Here is a 23,922-nt window from a genome sequence, read left to right as displayed (position 1 = left end):
ACCTTAGAACAAAAAGATACTTTTTTAGTATAGTTTGAAAGGTTTTAATTGTTACTTTATGGACTATATTTCTTGTGTTAATATGTATGGAAAAATATAGTTTTCATGACTTTTTGAGCACTTAGTTATTGATTTTTAGGATAATTAATTAACTATGTTTTTTTAACCCTAGTTTTGTAACTAATTTAGGTAGAAAATTGTATTGTTTAGAAAGAAATGGCAAAATCAGATTATTAAACACTTGGTTCCAATAGTTGTATGCCAAATTGACAAACTTTTGTATGCCAAAATTTTATTTTTGGATTGTACGCCTGTAACCTAGCTTGAAATTGACAAATCTTCGATTCAAGGTTTTTGATATTTTGTATCATCTATTAAAAAGCTTTCCTTAGTTGGATTTAATTGCTTATTGAAACTGTATGCCAAATTGGATAAAACTTGATATGATATAATTTTTATAGTACAAGAAGGATTTCAATATAATTCATGAAAAGTCGATGTATTAATTTATGTATCTATTTAGACCTCTTTGAATAACTTTATAAACACTATTTTTATGTATTGATTTTAAATACTGTTGTTATCTATATGTAGGATTGTTCGCCGATGAAGTCAAGTTTTTAAAATTAAAACAATTAATCTTTTACTTGTGTTTTTCATATTTAGCTGGAGGATTAGGAGAAAAATAAGAAAACAATACAATTCATATTTTAAAAATAAAATATCATAAATGTTTAGTAATTATATTCACATATAACACGTCTAGAAATTAATCAAAGATGAACAATTAATAGATATAGACATATATTCAAAAGCAAATCAATAAAAATTCAAGAGGAATATGGTTCTCAAATATTAATTTATGAAGAAAAATGAGATTTGATATCTCCATTATAAAATCCAAAAGAGATCTAAAAACAGAACTAAAAATGTAGAAGAGAGTAAAAACTAAACAGCTAACCAAGAAATGGAGAAGAATGAAGTAAATAAAATAAAAAAAATGATTAAAACAAAGTGTGCTTTCTCAAAGTCCAACAACAACAGAAAGACCAAAATGTTTAGAAGAGAGCACTCTGATTTTACTCCCTTTTAGCAAACATGTACATCTCATTGAGACAGACATCATCACTACATTTACAATTTAAGTCTTTTCTATTACAACTTTCTTCTTCAAATTCAGAACCCCCTTTCTTTTTTAAACACCTCTCTCCTCCCCCAAAAAAATTAAAAATTAAAAATTAAAAATTAAAAAGCCTGTTTCATAAAGAATATGTATCAAGAGGATTCAGGCACACACAAAACTTCTATAAGCAGCGACACCCTTTCTTTTGAACCAAAAAGAGTTAGGAGGTTTGGAACTTCAGATAGCATAAAAATAATTGGGTCTTCTTTTTAATAGTTTCCAAAATATAATCAGAGAGAGCATTATGGCACCAAAAAGGCTATGTAACTAACTAACCTCCGTTCACTACTGACTGACCCTTATCCCCTTTCAAGAAGAAGTGGCCTTACGAATGATGATATTATTTATCAGTCTGATGCTCCCTTACCTTGTTCATCTTGAGGGATCATGCCTTCCTCGTCTTCTTCTCGAGGGTATGAGGTGCGAGAACTCTTTTCGTATCCTCCCCCGTCCATTCTATCACGGGGTGATCTTCTTGAATCCTTATTGTTATTATCTGGGTTGTCGTGTGTGCCTCCTCCAGAGTTTCCCTTGTCCAACATTGTTTTATGGAAACTCAAAACTGGAGAACGCTCTCGTGCTGGAGGAGCGCGGTTAAAACGGTTAGGACTACGGCTTCGGCTACAGCTCCGACTTCGAACTTGGTTCCAGCTTCCAGAACCATTCTTACTAGCATTTTCAACTCCTCGAGGTGGAATGTTACTACGTTCCATCATGGCTTGGTGAAAACTCCGAACTGGAGAGCGGTCACGTGCTGGTCCAGACCTGTCGGGGCTCCAGCCTGGAGGACTGTGGTCACGGTTCCAACTTTTGGTTCGGTCACCTCCCACACCACCCCTTGGAGGACTCCGACTGCGACCACGATTGTATCCAGAATCATACCTGCCAACCAGGAAAAATAAAAAGCATCAATAACACCAACTTGATCTTTAGAACCGCCAGATGTAATTGGTCCTGTCAGTTAACAAAGCCTATGAAAACAAATATTTCAGGAACCCTAGAAATGATTGAAAACAATTTAGTACCTCTCTCGTGAGTCGAAGTCATACCCTCGGCCACCACCTCGTTCTGGCTTGGAGGAAGAAAAGGAAGACATTCCCCGTCCACCCCTCCCACCAGAGTTTGAATCATTGCGCCCACCTCGACCACCATCACGACCATCAGAGCCAGAACCCCAACGTCTAAACTTGGCCATTCCATAACTTCGAGAAGCCATATCACGAAGTTCTGGTGGGACTCGCTGGTTAGCTCCCTCCAAAATTTTAATCAGATCTGAAGCATACTTTGCATCCTGCTCACCGAAGAAGGTGTAAGCAATGCCGGTAGCACCTGCTCTTCCAGTTCGACCAATCCTATGGACATAATCCTCCACTCCGGATGGGAAATCATAATTGATAACAACCCTGTAAAAAAGTCGACATTGTAAGATAACATGCTCCATATGACACTGATAAAAAAACAAGTTTATTAGTTTTTGCATCTCTCATCCCCACCCCAAACACAGAACAGGCCAAGTTTACAAAATTTAAACCACGAGTAAATACAGCCATCTGGGATCTCAATTCCAATTGATTTCATAACCATCTTTGTTTTTCGGTCGTTCCTTGTTAAATCCATTTAACTATCTCTCCTATTTTGTTCATAGGGGAAGATGACTTGCCCTCTCTGCATACAATAAAGAATAGAATTTTGTTTAAAAAGGAACTATACATGGGGATGCAAACCTGATGTCTTTAATATCCAATCCTCGAGCTGCAACATCAGTAGCTACAAGCACAGGAGTCCTTCCCGTGCGAAATTGACCAAGAACGTGATCTCTCTCCCCCTGGGATTTGTCTCCATGAATTGCAGCAGCTCCAAATTGGCGTGTAAGATTGCGAGCAAGCTGATCACACATTTTCTTTGTAGAACAGAAAATTATCACTTTTGATCCAGGTTCTTGAGATCTCAATATCTGCTCCAATCGCCTGTGCTTTTCCAATGGTGCCAATGCTTCAATATGCTGCCATGCAAATCAATGAAGTACAACATCCAAAACTGAGACTTTAAGCTAATTCAAACAATGAAATGCTTACAGCTTAAAAAAGGAATCATAAAAACGACCAAATGAAGTAGAATGAAGAAAACTGATCCCATATATTGAGAAAATGCACAGTTAAGTTCATACCTGAGTGATGGACTTGTTCGCAACAAGCTCGTCGACATTGCCGATATTGACTTGAATAGGATTAACAAGCAGATCTGATGCAATTTTCCGAACTTCTTTTGGCCAAGTAGCTGTGTACATTAAAGTCTGCCGGCGAGCAGGTACCTCCTTTACGATCTTTCTAATCTGGGGTTCGAAACCCATGTCCAGCATGCGATCAGCCTCATCTAGTACAAGATAAGAAACCTGATGGAGACTGATTCTCCTCATCTCAAGAATATCATTCAAACGACCAGGAGTTGCAACTACAATATCTACTCCACGATCTATATCCCTCAATTGTAGGCCCTTTGGTGCTCCTCCATATAGACACTTCAATATCACAAAAAAGAGCAGTGAGTGATTTGCACCAAAAGATTGGAAAGAATATTAATACAATTACATCATGCTTAGGAGGCGCAAGCAGTTAGAAAATGATTGGAAATAAAAGGAAGCTAAAGGTACACAAGATAATGGGGTACTTCTAAAAGTAATGCCTCAGATAATGAGACCAGGACCCCACATGAAATGCAAGAAAATAAATTACACCATGTTCAAATTCTCAAGTATCCTCCAAACTTCGAACATTTTGAGGGGCGTTTGAGAGGGAGATAGGAAGGAAGGAGTGGATTTTGCCAAAGTGCTCCACTGTGGGCATGACTTATTAAATCCTTACACTGCTGCCAAGACTAAACAGCTCCACCCTTTGCCTCAAACACCCAAATGTTCATGTCATCAAAGGTAAAAAATCATGTCATTACCATAAAATTTTCTAAGCAAGCAGTTGCTAAACCTAAAACTCCAATGCAGAATAATATGTAAAACACATTTTAGAAATAAAGAAATTAGTGATTCACCATAAGAAATTAGACAAACTAGCAACAACTTGGAGGTGGAATTGCAAAGCAAACGAACTGAAAAAATAATAATGAAGAATAAAATATATATTAGAACAAGCATACCGCACAAGAAATTCTTGATGACTTCCCAAACTTCACAGCTTCATCTTGAATCTGTGTTGCCAATTCCCTTGTGGGCGACAACACCAAAACAGTCGGCCCTAGCTTAGGATCATTTCGAATGCGCTTGAGATGAATAAAACCTGGTATTAAGTACCCAAGAGTTTTCCCTGAGCCTGTTTTAGCAATAGCTACAATATCTCTACTTTGAAGAGCAATTGGCCATGACTGCGCCTGAATTGGAGTTGGAGCAGAGAACCCTGCATTATGTACCTGGAAAAGTCACCCCTATTAAGCAGAGGAGGCTTCAAAATATCTGGTTGGTTTTCATTTTTCGATTTTTAGAAGAATACGCTAAGTCCAGAAGAAGCATCATCCCCCATATATGCATGCGGCCATTGCTTGCTGATTGCAAGCTACAGAAGGAGGAGGCCTCTTCTTTCGTACAAACTTAGTGGGAGACTGAATCATCACCAACGGCAGTCCCGGCTGCAAATATGGGTGATTCGGAAAGCCCTTCCCAGAAATTGGTCCACCATAAAAGGGCACTCCAAATTAAAGCAAGCCCCCAAAACAAAGAGGGCACCACAGCGTACGACATTAGCTCCTCCCAGGAGCAAATATCGCACCTGCGACAAAAAAGTACAGGTGACAAAAAGAATTAACATGACCCCAGCAACCACTTAACTTTCAGCAGAAAATTTTGTTTTATATAGCTGAGCATGCCTACAGAATTGTCAGCCATGGCTAATCTACAAAGAAAGATTGAAATCAACAAAGGCAAAGGAAAAGGTGGAAATTAATACCTCCCTAAGAATCTCAGGTGGGAAACCGGTGGCTTCAAATGATGAGAATGGTGCCGGCACATTATCTCCCTAGAAAACAATTAACAGAACAGTCAATTCTAATAGAAGAAAAAAAATGAACATCAAGAAAAATTTGTATTCAGAAAATAGAGGTAAATTTCAAGTGAATAGCGATCACGATAATGCCAGGAATACATTCTAATAACCCAATAATAACAGTGCACTCACCGAAAAAGTTATTTCATGTCGTTGACGATAAGACTCAGCAGATATACCATTTCCTGCATCTGATGGTCTGTGTCCTTTCAACGGTGCTCCTCCATGCCCAGTATTAGGTGTTCCATTTGAGGTATCATGTGATTGAAAGGTTTCACCCCTTGCAACCTGACGTATCATGTGAACAAGGAAATGAGTTAGCAGAACTTTTCATTTTAGTTTATAAACTATAGTTGAGTTTTTAGATAATAATACTAAACCATACATAATATTACAATGGCGCATGCAAGCAAGATGGAATCAGAATACAGAAGTAAAACCAAAAGTTGTAATTCTCTCTGTTTCTAAACCCAAATCAAAAGATGCTAGAGTCCTTTAAAAAAATTCAGTGGCAGAAGGATCGCAGAGGAACATTCTAAAGGGTAGACACAGTGTATAGAAGGGGTTAGTTAAAAAAAAATCTACGATTTGTATTTTTCACTCTACCTCTTGTTTGGGTGCATGGGAACCTCTTCCGTACTTATCGTTGTTTTCATTCAAATTATTATTATAAGAGTGGCCCGATGATGGCTTTTGAATTTGAACGGAAGAACTTATGGACACTATTGATGAATTAAGAGGAGCAGCAGCCACAGGTCTCTCGTATTGGGTGACATTAGTTTCCGGATTCCAGAAGTAAAGATACCCCGTTTTCCCATCAACTAAACCTCTCCATGGTTTGGGAAGGGTTGGATCTTCTGGTGCATATCGTGGACCAACAGAGACAGCAGTAGCAGTAGCCGCCATAACGATGAACAGAAGATATGTAACTCGACGACTGAGAAAAAAAATACAGAGAACAAGATGAGATTACCATGCAAATCCCATATAAACAACTAGAATAACTTTTCTTTAAAAATATGCAAAGCAATAACCAAACCGCAGCAACGTGAAAATACTATTAGCAGACCTCGAAGAAACATTTTGAACTAAGTGTAAGATTGAAAGGCTATAATTTTCTCCACTTAACCAAGGTTTCCAGGAGATAGAGCAATCAAGTTTGGAAAATCAGCCAACATTTTTTTTAAAAATTCAGAACAAACCGGATCTATGCTCTCTCGATGGCCATTAAACAGATAAACGTAAACCTAAGAAAAATCTAGAAAATTCTCAACCCGCCAAAAATTCCCAATCCTTATTTCAAACAAATGCACGAATAAAAGACACTGAAACATCCAAAAAGATTCAACCTGCCTCAAAGCCTCCAGCAAGCACAAAAACAGTTTGAGGCCTCGAAAAGGGAGATCCAATCAACGAAAACCAATAGCATATGCTGAATTCTTGAGAAATGAAGAAGAAACTAAACGCAAACGGATACAAAACCTAAAATTCTCCAGAACCCATTACGAGCAAACAACAAAAAAAAAACACATGCAACATAAATTCATGCATTAGTCGAGAGTTTTTGAACAAATAAACAATCGAAACAAGAACCCCCAGAGAAAACGCAACCCTAAACCAAGAAAACAGCAGCAGAAATGAAAGAAAATCCGCTAGATCTGCAAATCCAGGAATGAAAATCGAGAAAATTGGATCGTTACCTTAGAGATAAACGAGGCTGCGTGGATGAAACCAATCGAAAATGAAAACGATAGCGATGTGTTATCTCTCTACCACGCTTCCGAAGGCAGAGAAGCGTAGAGAGAGATGATGAAGCGAAAAATGAGGAATCGGATTGCCATTTATAGAAACTGGACGTTTAGCTGCGGCCAACCACGTTCACCCTAACTATGGTTAGGTAATTCCAACTCTGGTTACCTAATCAAAATTTTGATTTTTCTTTTCTTTTTCACACCTCATGCACCCGACTACGGTTTACACATTATCGAAAACCAATTTTACCACCGGACTAGCTATGAATTTTGGTAGCATAAATTTGAGGCTGAATTTGTTAGTCATACACGTAGATATCCATATCGATATATTTTGTAAATATTTTAATTTATTTTTTTATTTTTGTTATTAAAATTTAATAAGGTGTATTTTAATTTCTAACCATCTAAAAACTATCAATTTTGGGACTTACATTTCATTTCAATATTAACGGATTAGCTTAAAATTAGATATTCATAAATATGTAATTATGGCTTTCTTCGCTTATCAACAAGCATTTAAGGTTCTTCATCATAAGTAATTTGAGAGAAGTATGAATTAATAAAATGAATGTTGAGTGAGAATCTTTTGTTGCAAATATAGAGATAATGAAAACTAGAGAGAGAGATCGAAAAATATTGTTAAATGATTTTTATGATGTTCAATGAAAAACATTGGAAGAAGATTGACATATATAGAAACCATTCAACAAGGTGAAGACTTTTCACTACAAATATTTAGAATTTGGTGATGAAAGATAGAAGAAATCGAGAAAATAATGAAGATTTGGTCGTTAGCTTTTAAAAGTTTGGTATTTAGAAATGAGGCGTTATGATTTCTACAATCTATCATTGATAGAAACTTTGTTTTAAATTTGATGAGTGTTAACAAGACTTTTAAAAGTGTATAAATAATTTAAAACAAAGTATTAATGATTTTCATCCAAAACATAAGGGTGAAAATATTTGAACTTTTTCATCAAATTAAAATTTAAGCACGATTTTAAAGGAATTTAACTTTAACATTTAAATCAATAGGAGGCTTTACCATTTAACATTTAAATCTTAAACTTTGGCAAGTTTTCAACCCTCACGTTAATTAATATACTCTCAACTCATTTTGCCGCATGATTCCATTTAAAAACTCACTCAAACTCGTATAATAAAATTATTCCATCCCACAATCTTAAGTATTATAATTTTTAAATAACCACTAAACGACTATGATCAATTTAGTAAATGTTCAAACCAAGCACAGTCATCAGAGAATACAAATGATAGGTCGGTTAGATGATTGTATTCTTTAAAAAATTGTTGGTTTTGGATTTTTTCCAAATTAACACCAACCAACCACCTTCGGTTCAGTCTACTTTGATCGGTCAACTCGCTTTTTTGATCTATCATGCTCACTCCTAGCAATGTTTTGATAACCAAAAAGAAAAGCATCAACTATTGTCTAAAAGCAAAAAGAATATGTAAACTTCTTTGCTGCTTTACTTGGGCAGTTTTGTTGATTAACCCAATGATTGAAACATAGTGTACAACAGAGACTAAAGAACAACAAAGGCCTGAATGGCCAAATAATGATAGAATTAAAAGCCTCATCTTCCAACAGTGTAATTATTGACAAATAACAAGATTACTTTTGTTCTATAGAATAACATGTTTTTTCCATTTTTACTGCAGAATGATGGGGCTTCACTTGCTTTACAATCAAATCATCATTCAGTTTTGGTGGCTATACACTTGACCAGGTCTAAGATTCTAAAATAGTCGTAAAACAAGATGGACTCTTTTCCCTCGAGTCCATCTCGAGTGTACCTATTGCTACCTGTAAGGTTATTACAAGGGCTCCCTCCGACTACGAGATCAAAACCTCCAAATAAGTTCATATAGTATTGTAATCTATCTGCATCTAGCTCTTGTACATCAGCAAGATCAATCAAAGTCCCTTTCTGGTTGGTTTGCTCCCACCAACATCGCACAATGTTTCGGTTCACTTCCGAAATATCGACAGATACAACATTTTTAAGAGGGATACCTAAGCGATGAAGTGCCACTTCTGCACCTCCAATACCAGAAAAGAGAGAGAGAAGATTGATTCCTCCTGGGAACATGTCCTTCAAGACCGAGAGGTGGTATGCCACAGTGTCGACCTGAAACCACGAAAAGTTGTAGGCAAATATGTCGTTAAGATATTACAACTGTTGAAGACTCGATTGGTTGAAATCCTTGTTGTCTTCCACAACTAGCCTTGGCTGGTCATGGCAAAGCCTCCAAGGATTAATCGGAAGTGGATGGGCGATGAGTATAATGTAATCCCAGAAATGGACACTGATGTCCAACTAAAAAATTATGCAATTTGATACTGCCTAACAAGAACACTCGAGAACCACAAAGAACCAAAAAGAAATACAAAAAGATAGAAATACATATTGCAATATGTTAGGTACTGGATATCTAGGTATGATGTTAGTTAAGGATATAAGGGTAATTAGATAGATAGGAAGTTAGTAGTAGTAATTGTGAAGAAGTGGTTACACTTAATATAGATAGAGGGAGGGTAAGTGAGTAAAGGAGGTCATTATGTCGAGTGATCTAGGGCCTGGGTGGAAGTACTCGAGGGAGGGTTCCAAGTACCTTATACTTGGGTTTAACTTGTATTTCCTTGTAGTTACATGATAATAAATTCCGACCTTATTCTTGTTAGGAAGTATCTTAACGCAATACCAACAACGAAACGACCATATATCATAACCTTATGAGAGCTACTCTCACCTAAATTCTCCCAGGAAAATCCCATAAAATTCTTCATACCTCTAGCCTCGCTTTCACCTGCTATTATAACTCAAAAAACGTAAGACTGGGTGATTATTTACTAATATCCCCCTTCTAATAACCATATTAACCAAATTAATATCCTAACTAGGTGTCTTACACAATCATATTAAAAAGAAAATTTAGAGTAATCTAAATATAAGACAAAGAAAAGAGTGAAGAGAATTGGTACCTGAAATGAATTACCAAGAGACTTGTATCTGTCTGTCCTACTGATTCCACCTCCTCTAGTATGGTTCTTAGGGAATCCCAAAAGCATTTCTACTTCATCAGGCTCAAGTGGGGCGACCTTATTTTTTCCAACCCAAACCAAATTCCATTTCCGACATTGTTCTACAACAAATTTTTGTACATGTAATGGTGGATCACGTACACCGTCATAATCTTCAAGAGCTCTGCGAATCCTATCAGTCAGTCGAGCACTTCCAATGCAAGTTTGTAAACAATTTAACTGCGTTCTAGTGTCCCATGAGGGCCACCACCTCCTTGTTAAAGGCAATGCTTCATGTACGGTGTGGGGAGGCAAAGGAAGAAGAGGAAATCTGTTATGTATTGGGAGATTATGAACATAGCCTCTTTTTCTTGCAGCAGCACAGAAATACTTGGAATCAACAAATTCCGGTTCAACATCATATAAGAAACGGGAAATCGTATTCCATACTCCTTTTGGCGCGAGGGCCACGTTTTCATAGTAAAAGTAAGGAGGTCCCATGGCCGCCTCTGGAATTTTTCTGTGAACTGTAAGGCACAGTTCATTTGGAACCCCAAACCCAATCATTGGGTTCGGCAAACGAATTGTATCGTCGTCTTCGTCTTCAAAACACCTAGGTTTCTTCTTTTTCCATGTGTCATCATCATAATGTCTTCTCTTATTGAGCTTACTACAGCCATTGAGATTCTTCGGCTTTGGCTGTTCAAATAATCAAAGCAACAATATGTTCTATTGAAATGAAATTATCGATGTGATAAGGTCTTTAATAATGTCAACAGAGACGTTGAAGTCGATTTCTTTTCTGTAATAATGCCAAAATAAAGAATTTTGCAAGACAGAAAAATTACCCTAACCGGGAGATCTCCAAGAAGAACATCAGCAGCCTTTGAAATTTGAGCAGCAGAAATAAAATCTGTCAGCTCTGCAAATGAGGAATGCACACCTGCAATGTTAAAAAGGCACTGTTATTTCGAATAACCCAAAATTAGAAGATAATCAATATGAATCCTACTAAAAAAAACCCAACAAATAAATTAGTGAAGTTGATACAACTTTTCAAGCATTAAAAGATATGTTTGTTTCTGCCTGGCTGCTTTTATTTTTGGGCAGCAATTTTTGTAGACCTGTTTCTATTGGTACACGGTGCCATGTATGTTAAACTAGAGTTTCACTTGAACCAGTTTCCAGTTATTATGGTTACTATTATTTTTTCAGAAGAAATATGAATTTCATTGATAATGAAATTACAACTGAGAACCGACAGGATAAAGGTAGGTCTCCCTCCCTAAGAACAAAATTCTCTTCCAAAAGGACAAGTGTCTTTGAATCTTTTCCACTACGAGGTTGCAAAAAGGGAACAACCCCACCTCACAGCCTACCCATCACTCCAACTTCAAACCACGGCAGAAAATACCAATTACTGATCATTTTCCTCCGCTAATCTTTAATCCTGAGATAGATTAAAAAAGCTGCAAAATCCAATTAATATAAACAAATTACACTTATTTCCCAAACAGAAGAAAATGGTGTTGTCAACAAACAGGTAGGCACTTTGTTCCTATTATAATTTAATGAAAAGAGGAAAAGATCCTGTGAACCTCCCAAAGACCACTCCCATTCAAATTCTTCATGCACCTTTGCTCTTTAATTATGACCTCGGTCAACTAAATTTTCAAAATCATCCTCTTGTGAGGTGAATAGTACTCCCAAATCCTCCATATTCCAAGTCTTGAGTATCATTCAATATCAAATAGACTTGGAATAGGAACTAGGTCATCCCAACACCACCCTACTTCAAAGAAAGACGAGAGAAGAATTTTCCAACTGCAAAATCTTGAACTTGTAAGGCAGGGGGCCACTCAAAGGAGACTGTCTCCAACGCTATATACATATGATGTAATGTGCATCCTCATCTTCTTCAGAACTCTAGACTTGTGAGAGTTTCCATTCATTTGGTGCTTGATTCAAAATCTACCAATCAAGGTACAAATCAAAGCTACCATGAAGATCATGCCAATCATCATGGAAATATGGTCTAGCGACAACTATGTTTCCTCCCACCAAATCTTAAACATGTCCCAAGGATTAAAATATCCACCAATAAATTCATAATCAGAATCAGAGGGTTCGACATAAATATCCACCAATATTAATAAACATCTTTGATATCTTTTATAAATACCCACAAAACATTCGGGATATGATGTTTGGCGCTAAGGGGGTGTCAACCTAGTTGAGATGCCCGGGTGCGCCTCCTGATCCCTCTAGGTCTCCTTTGTTTACTACTTCTTTTTGGCTCTCTTTGTATAACTCTCTTGTACTTTGAGTTCTTATTAATAAAGAAGTTCTTGTCTCCGTTTAAAAAAAAAATACCCACAAAACATTAAAATAGTAATAAAATCATAAAATAACCTCTATAAATTTCAATATGAAGATATGCAGCAATTAGTAAAAACAATAACAAGATTGATAACTTAGTTTGAAGTGAAAATCTTAAATCACCAACTCAATCCAAAAGCTTAAGCTGATGGGTGAAGGCAAATTTAATATAATAGCTAACAGAAGATAACTTAATGCTAAATTTAAATAATTTATTTACAAAAATATTCAAACATATATCGTTATATCCATAAAATTGAAATACTGATATCATTATAGACACCTATATTTTAATCTATGACGTCCCTAACAATGAAGAAGGTAATCTTCTTATCCCATAGCAATTTGACATCTATATTATCCATGACGCCCCTAACAATGACATACCCCAAAGAAGATAATCTTCTTATCCCATAGCCATCGTTCAAGACTACATTAGGAAAAATTTTTGTAAACAAACCATTGCTGGAAGAATGCAACAACTTTGTTAACAATCTAGAGAAGTTATGCTTAGATATTATAAATTTATAAGTACTACACTGAGGTACAAACCACATCTCTCTATTGCTGCATAAGCTTCATCTTCAGAATACCCCATGTCCACCAAGAACGTCATTTTGTTGTCAGCATCAGATACAGGTTTTGCAGTCGCCTACACCATGAATCAAACTATCATGATGAAATATTGAGTAGCAAGAAGAAGCATCAACTCAAAAACTTGTCAAACCATTACAAGACACTTGTTCAAAAAATGATAAGAAAGCAAACTGTCACATGAAACCAAAGGAAATCAAACAACCTCATTTTCATAATCACTATCTAGATCAGAAAAATCATCCAGAAAACTTCCTTCATAATCCGAAAAAGAGTCGTCGGTATCAACGTGCTGCTGCTTTGGAGGAGAGTTTTCAAGAGCCTACCAGAAGAAAATAAATGGTCAGTGATAGAAGTACAAGAAATAAAGGTCCATGACTCATGATGACTCCTAGCCAATGATCTCCAAGTATTTTATGAAACAACGGGTTGAGATCTCAACAGTCTCTTGAACATTGGAAATCCAATTCATCAGGCAAAGGAAATATGAATTGTTAATTTGTTATTTAGATTACTGATAAATACAATAGTTTCTATGTTCCCAATCCGTGATCACGTACATAACATTGACTTGACTGCAAAACCATTTCATCTACACAAAATAATGACAAAAACTAACTTTGAGAACCTAGTATGCAATCATCAGAGAAACTCACCGACAATGTGAGTAAAGTCTCAAGTATAGAATCGGTATTCTCCTCTCCTGGATAGTCCATCAAAACAAAGTTATGCAGGTGCTTATTGAAGTTGTAGACAGAAAAAGGAAATCCCTAAAGTTTTCTTGAATAAAGAAAAATCACAATTTGTTTCTCATAAAGTTTATTAGATAAAATATAAGTTACCATTGTCCTCGATAGCTTTGGCAACCATTTTTGCAGAAAATCCCATTCCAATAAAATAATCGACTGTCTTAGAGTTGGATGGACCTGCAGATGAGCTTGCCTTTGTGAGGAAGAAAAGATAAATTAGAGTTAGTTATGCAATAAAATCCTACACATCCGTCTAAGCTTGAAATCGCAAAATAATATTATCTTCCTTCTATTAACAAACTGAAAACTTAAACCAAACTATTTTAGCTTTATTTTTCTTATTGTCTATCACACCCACATATTAGCTTCATTATTATTACTACATAAAACATAACACATACCACATACCACAATTACTTTTCTTATAGTTCAATATCATCAAACACTTGATGTTTGCTACCCTACTCAATAAGAACTTCCCCAATACTGAGATTTTGAAGTAAACTGCCACTAAACAGTTGAGGAAAGACAACGCAGACAAACTTTACCACAAATGTAGACATAACCTACCATATTTGCCTCCACACCAGGAAATGCCAAACTCGCATGAGAGCCTAAAGGTATATTCTCAATTTCTAGCTCATCTTCAGTGTCCCAGTCAATGTTGTCAACTTCAACACCAAAATCGTCACCAGCCTACAGAAAATAAAGTACGAGGAAAGTTAAACCAAACAGTAAAGAAGAATGAGAGAAAAGAAAAAGCTAATTGTCTAGATATTTAAAAAGAAAAATACACAATAGTTTATGAATTATTCAATTTTGCCCCTGATGTTTTAAAATTTTTCATTATGTTCTTTGTTAATAAAATTGTAAATTTGATAAGAATTTTTTATCGATTGTTATATTATAGTTTAATTAGAACATTTATTATAGTTTAATTAGAATATTTGAACACATTAAAATAAAATATGAACATTTAGAAGCTTTTGGGAGTTTCCACACATATCACTCAAGAAATATTTAGGAGATTGTATATGTTGGATGCATATAATTCCTTAGGCTCCCGGAAACTTCCCTTAGATACAGAAAGACTTCATGAAAAGAATATTTGGGATATTTTAGATTGAAGCCTGGAAAATACTTTTGATTGGCCCCAAATATCTCTCTATAAATTGGGGGTGTGTCTCCACGTATAAGGTAAGTGAACAAAGCTAGAAAATGTAAGAAAATCTAGGGAGTGAAAACTAAGAGAGTGATGAAAAAGTTTCTTTGTTCCAAGTGTTTGTCTATTTCCTCCTGTGCTAATTCCTTAGACAAAAACTTTGCCATTGATGCTATTTTAACAAATGAAACTCAACTTAATCATGTTCAAAATTTGAATCAAGCAAGAACTTCTTAATACTTTGAATCAAGTAAGAACTTCTTATTACTTCAATGAATAGTACGAATTACAAGTAAAACGAATTGAGAAGATCTCAATTCGGAAAACACTAGCACTCCCTCTGCTTTCAGCTCTCAAGGAATAGCATGAGACTCTGTTACAACTTTCTAACTAACTTCCCTTCTTCCTATCTAATCATTATTTATACTAACAGTCTTATGGACTAACAACTAACAACTTCTAACTCTGTTTTTTTTAACTTTCTTCACATGTGCGCTCTGTTGTAGTTCCTGCCTTCTTCTTCCTTCTACTATATTAACGTATGATAGGGGTCTATCATTACATTCCCTTTCCCAACTCAACTTGTCCTCAAGGTGAAAATCTAGAAATAGTTGCTTAAAGTCTTCAAATTTCTCCCAGGTGGCTTCATGAGGAGGCAATCCGTACCATTTAATCAACACCTCCCAATCCTCTTCTTTGTTCTTCGTATATCCATATATTTCCTCTGGTATCGCTAACCATTCATAGTTCTCAGTCAGGCAGGGTATCATGTCCGCCTGTACTATCTTATGATCACCCAGCATTTTCTTGAGCTGTGAAACATGAAAGAATTTAGGAGATAATTTCTCATTCTTTTTCTTCCGCAAAGATATCTGGCTATAAGGTCTAATTTTCAGAAACACCATATCACCCACTGCATACTCCACATCCCGACGCTTCAAGTCTGCATTCTTTTTCATCTTTTCCTGGGCAATTCGATGATGCTCCTTCAATACCACCAATGCCTCATCTCTTGCCTTGAGCTGTTCATCTAAACATGAATTAGAAGTGTCACGATCACCATAGTACATCAACGGGGGAGGCATTCGACCGTACACTGCTTGGAAAGGAGAGATTCCAAGTGACCTTTGAAACGTGGTATTATACCAGTACTCAGCCCAATGTACCCATCTTGTCCATCCTCCGGTCATTCTCCACAGAAGCATCTTAAGTAAGTCTCTACGCCCCTGTGGACTACCTCAGTTTGGCCATCTGTTTGTAGGTGGTAAGCTGTGCTTCGGTTCAATCTGGTACTAGACAACCTGAACATCTCCTTCCAAAAGTTACTCAAGAATACATTGTCCCTGTCAGATACTATTGACTTTGGATACCCATGTAGTTGAACAATTTCCTTCACGAACAACTCTGCCACTGTCTTCACCGTAAAAGGATGCTTAAGAGTTAGGAAGTGTCCATATGTACTGAACCTATCCACCACCACAAATATGACTTCAAATCCATTTGACTTAGGCAATCCCTCAATAATGTCCATTGATACATCACTCCAAACACCATTTGGAATTTCTAATGGTAGTAATAACCCTGTTGGTGTCAGTGCCAATGACCTATTCTTCTGAAAAACCACACACTCCTCACAATATTTCTTAATATCAGATTTCATTCCTTCCCAGTACAGCTCCCCAGTTAGCCTCTTACAAGTTCGTAAAAAACAAGAGTGCCCTCCTAACACTGAATCATGATAGGTATGTGATATTGTCATAATTAATGCTGAAGTTTTGGACAATATTAACCTATCCTTGTATCTTAGCATACCCTACCGCATAGAAAACTTACTCCTTGTGTCTCCCTCTACTGTCTGTAATTCAACCATAATCTTGCTCAATTTTTCATCCTCTTCTACTTCTTCTTTTACCACCAATATATCCACCAAAGTTGGTGCTGTCAAACTACATAAGTGAACGGTAGGAGGCATCCGAGATAAAGCATCGGCTGCTTTATTTTCAAGTCTCGGCTTGTATATTACTTCAAATGAATAGTCCAACTTAGCTTCCCATTTTTGATACTGAGGTTGTATCACCCTGTTCTAACAGAAATTTCAAGGACTTCTGATCTGTTTTAACTACGAACTTCTTCCCGAGTAGGTAAGGTCTCCATCGTTGTACAGCCATAACAACTTCCATCAATTCTCTCTCGTACAACAGTTTGGCTCTATCCCTTACTGCCAGCGTGTGACTGAAATATGTGATTGGTCTGTTGGACTGAGTCAGTACTGCCCCTATGCCATAACCAGACACGTCAGTTTCTAGTTCAAATGTAGCACTGAAATCAGGTTGTGCTAGAACAGGCAATGTCATCATGGCATTTTGCAAATGTATGAAAGCCTCCTTGGATTCTTCAGTCCATTTGAACCCTCATTTCTTTATTAGTTGAGTCAACAGTGCTGCAATAGATCCATAGTGCTGGACAAACTTTCGATAATAGCCAGTTAAGCCTAAGAATCCTCGGAGTTCTCTCACATTCATTGTCATAGGTCATTCTTTGATGGCTCTAATCTTCTTAGGATCAACCTCCACTCCATGACCCAAGATAATATGTCTGAAACAATCCACCCTCTCCTTTGCAAAACTACATTTCTTTGGCATATAACTCATTCTTCTTTAATATTTCTAGTGCCACCCCAAGATACTTCAATTGAGCCTCCAAATTCCCACTATAGATCAGAATGTCATCAAAGAATACTAGTATGAACTTTCTCAAGTAAGGCCTGAAAATTGAATTCATTAACGATTGAAATGTGGTGGGGCATTAGTCAAACCAAATGGCATGACCATGAATTCGTAGTGCCCATCATGAGTGCGGAAGGCCGTTTTCTTAATGTCTTCTCCACACATCCTAATTTAATGGTAGCCGGCCTTTAAATCGATCTTTGAGAACTACCTTGCTCCACTCAACTCATCAAATAGTTCCTCAATAACAAGAATGGGGAACTTGTCCGGTATAGTTACATTGTTCAATGCTCTGTAGTCTACACAAAAACGCCACCTTTCGTCTTTCTTCCTGACTAACAGAACTGGTCCTATTACTAGGACGGATTACCCCTGAGGTTAACATTTCATCAACAAGTTTCTCCATTTTGGCCTTCTGCTAATAAGCATAACGATAAGGGTGCACATTCATTGGATTGGTACCTTGCTTCAGGTAAGTGTGATGCTCAATATCTCTTCGCGGAGGAAGTGTCTCTGACCAAGTAAATACATCTTCAAACTTCTTTAAGACCACAGACACCGATTCTTCTACTGTTAAAACTTCTTCAATTCCATCATCTTTAGCTGGTTCATGGACTCTCTCCATTGATCTACACTCAATTAGAAACCCCTGATCAGAATCCTTCCATGTCTTAATCATATTCTTGAGACTCACTCTAGATTGCGTTAGGCTTTGGTCCCCTTTGATCACTACCTTCTTCCCCTTATGCAAAAATGTCATTGACAAATTTTTCCAATCAACTCCAGTCATCCCAAGAGAGTACAACCATTGCATCCCCAACACTACATCTACCCCTAACCAACTCCAAGGGTAAGAAATTCGCTACCACCTTCCATCCGTTTAATTTGATTTCCACATATTCACATACTCCCTTGCCTTTCACTGCCGCACTCGAGCCCAAAATTACACCACAATGAGATGTTGACTTCATGCCCAATTGTAATTCCTTCACTATCTTTTCTGAGATGAATTATGCGTCACTCCACAATCAATTAGGATGATAACTTCTCTATCGCCAATCTTCCCTCTCACCTTCATTGTCCCTGGGTTGGTTAGTCCCACCACCGAATTGATTGACAGCTCAATAATGGCGTTTGCTACCTCTACACAATTCAATTCCTTGTCATCATTTTCTACTTCTTCTACAAACTCAAATTCTTCATCATTAGCCTTGACCACATACATGCTCAACTTGCTTTGTTCTCCGTTCTTGCACCGGTGATCATGAGAGTACTTCTCATTACAACGGAAACAGAGCCATTTCTCCTTCCTCGCCCGAAATTCTGCATCCAACAATCATTTCGACTGCCCTTCTTTCTTAACTTCTCCAGACACTATTCTTAGAGTGATCGTTCTCATCGAAAAGATCGTATTCCCCTTATTATCACTGGAATTAGCCGTCACATTACTCTTAGTATTAAAAGAGTTTTGAGCAGGGTACTTACCTCCAGTGTATCCCTTAAGATTAGCTTCATTGTAGATAATCTCCCGGTTTACCACGAGTTGAGCCAACTGCATCATTTGGGCTACACCGATCGGATGGCAGAAATCAACCTCCGCTTTAATCCATGGGAACAAGTCATTCATAAAAGTTTCTTCCACCACTCTATCTTGTAAATCCGCTAACAGCGCCATCAATCTATTGGATTTGTTACGATATTCCTCCACCGTTGTTTCTTGCCCGATCTCAAGAATTGTCTACATATCAATCCTTCCCTTACTGGTCGAAATCGAACGAGTAATCTTTCCTTGAGGTTCACCCAACTCGTGAACTTGTCACGTTCTTCTTATGCTCGATACCAATTCAACGTTGGGCCTTTGAAGCTAATGGTCGCAACCAACACCTTCTTCGCATCAATCAACTTGTGAATCTGGAAATACCTATCTGAACGGAAAAGCCAAGAATCAGGATCTTCACCGTTGAATACCGACATCTATACTTTCTTGAACTTATTCCATTCATTATTTCCATCTTCTTCTTCAGTTTTCTTCTCCTTTGCTTCACTATCGTTTTCTTTGCTTGTCGATCCTTCTCCTCCATTTGTTTCATCGCCAATGTCTCTCGCACATTGGATTCAGTCATTTTCTCACTCATGGTGGTATGATTCGGTCAGTTCACCCTTCTTCTTCCTTCTACTATATTGATGTATGATAGGGGGGTCTATCAACTTCTTGAAAGCCGATCCAAAGGATTAACTCATTCATGTTAGGCTTGTCAGGTCAAGAACATGACTTTCTTTGAGATCTTTATATTCCAAAAAGCAAAAAAGACAAACTCGCCAGCAAGAGATGGGTTCATCAAACAACAAAAGAAGAATTGACAAGAGAATCCCTCCAAAGCCTCCAAACACGAAAGTCCTTTATCCCATGCCTAAAAACAAACTCCTCAATCAAAGACAAAAGAGAGACAATCTTTGTCACTCTCCTATCAAACAATGAGCGACTGAACCCAAAAGTGATGGAAAGCAAGCTCCCAGTCCTCGATTAGCTAAAAAAAGTCACCAAAACATCCCATTGTGATCTTCTAAAAAACATGTTTCGTCTTTCCCACTACACAATGGAAAAAGTGAGAAAAGAGGGGAACTTACTACAAATATCCCCATGGCCACTCAAAAGGAGGAGGATCATACTTGTGAGCAATAGTCCTATGCCAAAAAGTGTTGGACTCGTGGGGGAACCACCAAAGAGTAATAGTTTTCCAAAGTAAAAGAGAGAAATATTACTGCATATTTATACTCATACAGACCATGTCTCTCACACACTGTGATTGAGGATGTAAACTTCTTTTACAAAGTAAAAAACAATCATACCATCCTTGTGTTCTGGTGGACTACGATTTGGTGTAGATAGGGCCTTGAAGCTGCAAACAAATACAACTAAAAACTGAGAAGCGAGAGATACAAGCATCAAACAAGCTGTATTTGAGAGTACACTAGAAAAACGGTATGTTCATTGAAATTGATTAAAATAAATTATTCTCTTTCAATTCTCCTAAAAGTTACATCAATTTTCACCCTAAACTTTTATTTTGATCAATTTGGACCCAAAATTTACACAACTGTTGTAAATTTTACTTCCTCTCAAATTCTACAAATTCACCCATTAGTTTAACAACAATAATATCCAAAAACCCCCGAATTAAAACAATATAAAGTATTGCACAACATTAAATTTTTGTAAATGCGCAAAACCAACTATTAAGACTTTGTCGGATAACCATTTTGTTTTTTATTTATGGTTTTTGAAAATTAAGTCTATAAAAACTTCTTCCTCTTCTAAATCTCTTGCTTTGGTATCTAATTTTTACCCATGTTTTTAGAAAACAAATCAAATTTTGGAAACAAAAAAAAATGTTTTTAGAAAAAATGTTTTCCTTTTAATTTGATTGAGATTGATTTTTTAGATAAGACTCTCCTACTTAAGATTGATACAAGTCACAATAAGACGAAGAATGAAAATAGACTTCATTTACAAAAACCAAAAACAAAAAATGAAATGACTACCAAACAAGACCTAAATAACTCCACCAAAAATTATAAATTCCACTATGTGGCACATATCTAAATCCGATGAATTGTTTACCAAATATATGTTTTATAATCCATTGGAAGTACATTTCTTTCCAATGATTTCTACCACAGAACATGCCTGCCTCAACACTTCTTAAAGTATACGAGAAAATAACACCACCTTGCCAAGTTAGGGTTAAAATGTCTAATATTTCCCTTATTTTAATTAAACTTATTTGTGTAAGTATAAATAATAATAATAAAAAAAAACTCCCGTCATTTCTCCCTTTTTGATTTCCACTTTCTTCTCCCCCTAGAAAAGACTCTCCATCTTCCCTACCCCAGCCCCAACAAATCAAACGTATAAATTTCCAGCAGAAATTAAGAAAAAAACACGAGCATGCGCCTCATTTCCCAAGCATCAGATAAATCTCACATGCAGAGCGAATTCAAACTTCGTTCCCACTTCTTACGAGCAATCAAAACGCACAAATTACAAGTCAGTCAAAAGGCAAAAAGAGACACAAATTACAAAATTAAAATTAAAATTACTAGATCTAGAGAATTCAGAAACCAGCAATAGAGAGACAATAAAAGAAGAAAAATGATATCATACCTAACAAAAAATGAGGTTCCTTAGATGAAATTAAGACAGAGAAATGCGGAATTACAATGCGATGAATCTCTCTATAACGCTTCAAAAAGTGGAGAAGCGAAGAGAGATGGTCGCCGGAGAGAATCAGAGAATCATTTATAGAAGCGTCGGAGAAGAAGAAGGGGGGGAAATTGGCGTCTTCCGGCGGAGAATCTCCGGATTGGTTATTTCACTTTCTCACTCTAACTAGAAGAGTACATATGCTCCACTTTGATCTCTACAACTTTAGTTTTAGTTTGGTTGAGTTATGTTTTTGTTATGGTTGAGTTATGTTTTGTTTGATAATTATTTTATTCTTTTAAATAAAATTTTTAACTTTTAAATATATAATATAATTAAAGTAGGGCCTACTTTGTCAGAGTGTACATAAATATTTATTTATTTATTTATGTCACGGACTATATTTTACAATTAAAAGAAAAAAAAATATTCTATTTTATCTTCCTCTGTTTAACCGATTAATTTTTAAATATAATAAAATATTTATTAAATAGAATAATTATTTTTATTATAATTGATAAAAATTGACAAAAAAAAATTATTATTAAAAATATAACATTTTAAAACATATTAATGTAACAAATTTCATCCTTAGTTTCGTTCTAAAATTTTGAAGGAGATTTTGCAAAAGTATAAAAAAAAAAAAGCAAACTATTTATACTAACAAATAACTAGAAAACAAAATTTATTATACCTTATTTTATTATAAGGTATAAGTATATTTTATCAAAATTTCTACTCGATCCTTTTTCTTTATAAAAATAATAAAATATCAAAAATATTTATAAAATTATTTTTTTTTGTTCACCTAGATTTACTTTTATATTATGATAATTTTCTAATATACTAAAATAAATCAAAGTATTTATAAATCTATATATAAAGTATGTAGTCGTTAGATAAAAAAAATGCAAATGTGACAAGATTTAGATAATTTTTTAAATTTTATAACAATAAGACTCGATCAACAATAAAGTTCGTCCTCAATAGGTTTTGTTATAGATAGTAATAGTCTGGTACAATCATAAACTTCTATCAACAACAACAAAAAATATAGTATTGATAAATTTAGACTAACTCATCGATGGCGATAGAAAATGCTAGACTTCACGTCAACACGTAGAAATCTATCAAGTTACATATAAATGTTTATTACATGCATTTAAACTTTAATTGTAGATAGTTAAGTAGTAGGTTATAATTTGTATGGTTGCTTTAGAAAGGATTGCATCAAATTACTTTTCAATATTTTGTTAGGCTATCAATGAAGGAAGTTGAGAAAACAAATTTGGAGGAACAAAGTGATAAAATGGAGAGCAAATGTTTATTTGAATTTTATAATATATATATATATATAAGAGATAAAAGTTGTGTTAGTGAAATCTATTGATCTCTAATAGTTTGTCGTTAATAGAATTTTATCAACCACAATCCCATTATTCCTGTCTTTTATGTAGGCGTATAATTAACAACATATCTACTTTTTCTCATATTGGCGAGGGTAATTGTTTTAAATAAAAAAAAACTAAAAATATTTATAAACATAGTAAAATATCACAATTATAAGTGATAAACATCTATCAATGCGTTTACTAGTGTCGGTTACTCATAAACAATGATATTTTGATATATTTGTAAACATTTTGTTTATTTTGTTATATACAAAAAGAGCCCTTTATTATTATTTTAATATAACAAAATAAGCATAGGTGTCGTTCGGTCCCCCAACTTAATTGAGTTAGCTCACTCATTGTTTAAGCTTCCAATAATAAAAGTTGATGTTGTTAATTATTATAACCGGTAAATAACTATAATACTAATTTTTCAAATCCACATTTTCTAGTATGTTTATTATTTCCTATATATTCTCCCTCATCATCAACTTAGTAAAAAATAACTCGAAACACAACCAAGAGCTCCTCATTGTGTTTATCTCAACACCATTGACCAACCTCATACGTTCAAATATTCCTTCCCTTTTAAAAACGAGTCATCTACCAGAATCATCCACTAGAGGAAGCAGTATTCTAATTCAAATGACGACAAAGAAGCAGTCAAAAAGTACTTTTGAGAGAGAGA

General features: G+C 35.7%; 2 protein-coding genes across 4 annotated transcripts; both read right to left on the bottom strand.

The window, feature by feature from the left end:
• Positions 1–970: 970 nt before the first annotated feature.
• Positions 971–7,068, bottom strand: LOC101215674 (DEAD-box ATP-dependent RNA helicase 46). The gene is made up of 9 exons (XM_011653985.2): positions 6,930–7,068; positions 5,836–6,166; positions 5,362–5,517; positions 5,134–5,202; positions 4,331–4,600; positions 3,351–3,701; positions 2,908–3,185; positions 2,209–2,586; positions 971–2,065 (listed from the first exon to the last, which is right to left on the bottom strand). The coding sequence occupies exons 2-9, from the start codon at positions 6,133–6,135 to the stop codon at positions 1,531–1,533; spliced, it is 2,337 nt and encodes a 778-aa protein (XP_011652287.1). The 5' UTR covers positions 6,136–6,166; positions 6,930–7,068; the 3' UTR covers positions 971–1,530.
• A 1,386-nt stretch (positions 7,069–8,454) lies between these two features.
• LOC101216406 (DNA (cytosine-5)-methyltransferase DRM2) lies at positions 8,455–22,091 on the bottom strand. 3 transcript variants are annotated; one of them, XM_004141052.3, is made up of 10 exons: positions 21,805–22,091; positions 20,490–20,539; positions 14,322–14,447; positions 13,845–13,944; positions 13,659–13,705; positions 13,208–13,324; positions 12,961–13,060; positions 10,878–10,972; positions 9,991–10,728; positions 8,455–9,136 (listed from the first exon to the last, which is right to left on the bottom strand). In XM_004141052.3, the coding sequence occupies exons 2-10, from the start codon at positions 20,490–20,492 to the stop codon at positions 8,702–8,704; spliced, it is 1,761 nt and encodes a 586-aa protein (XP_004141100.1). In that variant the 5' UTR covers positions 20,493–20,539; positions 21,805–22,091; the 3' UTR covers positions 8,455–8,701. The 3 variants fall into 3 exon arrangements, with proteins under 3 accessions (XP_004141100.1, XP_031739478.1, XP_031739477.1); XM_031883618.1 differs by having other exon boundaries at positions 13,845–13,928; XM_031883617.1 differs by lacking the exons at positions 20,490–20,539; positions 21,805–22,091 and adding an exon at positions 20,268–20,448.
• Between the last annotated feature and the right edge of the window lie 1,831 nt (positions 22,092–23,922).

The sequence above is a fragment of the Cucumis sativus genome, chromosome 3 (assembly GCF_000004075.3).
Source record: "Cucumis sativus cultivar 9930 chromosome 3, Cucumber_9930_V3, whole genome shotgun sequence".
Classification (NCBI taxonomy): domain Eukaryota; kingdom Viridiplantae; phylum Streptophyta; class Magnoliopsida; order Cucurbitales; family Cucurbitaceae; genus Cucumis; species Cucumis sativus.
This window is presented reverse-complemented; position numbering and strand designations above follow the sequence as displayed.

Bases quoted from the DNA above. Each gene is read 5' to 3' on its own strand.
- LOC101216406 (XM_031883617.1), bottom strand. The intron at 13,945-14,321 runs GTAGGTTATGTC...TTCCTCACAAAG, and splicing joins CTGGTGTGGAGGCAAATATG to GCAAGCTCATCTGCAGGTCC. The intron at 13,325-13,658 runs GTGAGTTTCTCT...TTCTTCTGGTAG, and splicing joins AGACTTTACTCACATTGTCG to GCTCTTGAAAACTCTCCTCC.
- LOC101215674 (XM_011653985.2), bottom strand. From the start codon at position 6,135: ATGGCGGCTACTGCTACTGCTGTCTCTGTTGGTCCACGATATGCACCA. The intron at 3,702-4,330 runs GTATGCTTGTTC...GTGATATTGAAG, and splicing joins CATCAAGAATTTCTTGTGCG to TGTCTATATGGAGGAGCACC. The intron at 3,186-3,350 runs GTATGAACTTAA...TTTGCATGGCAG, and splicing joins CGAACAAGTCCATCACTCAG to CATATTGAAGCATTGGCACC.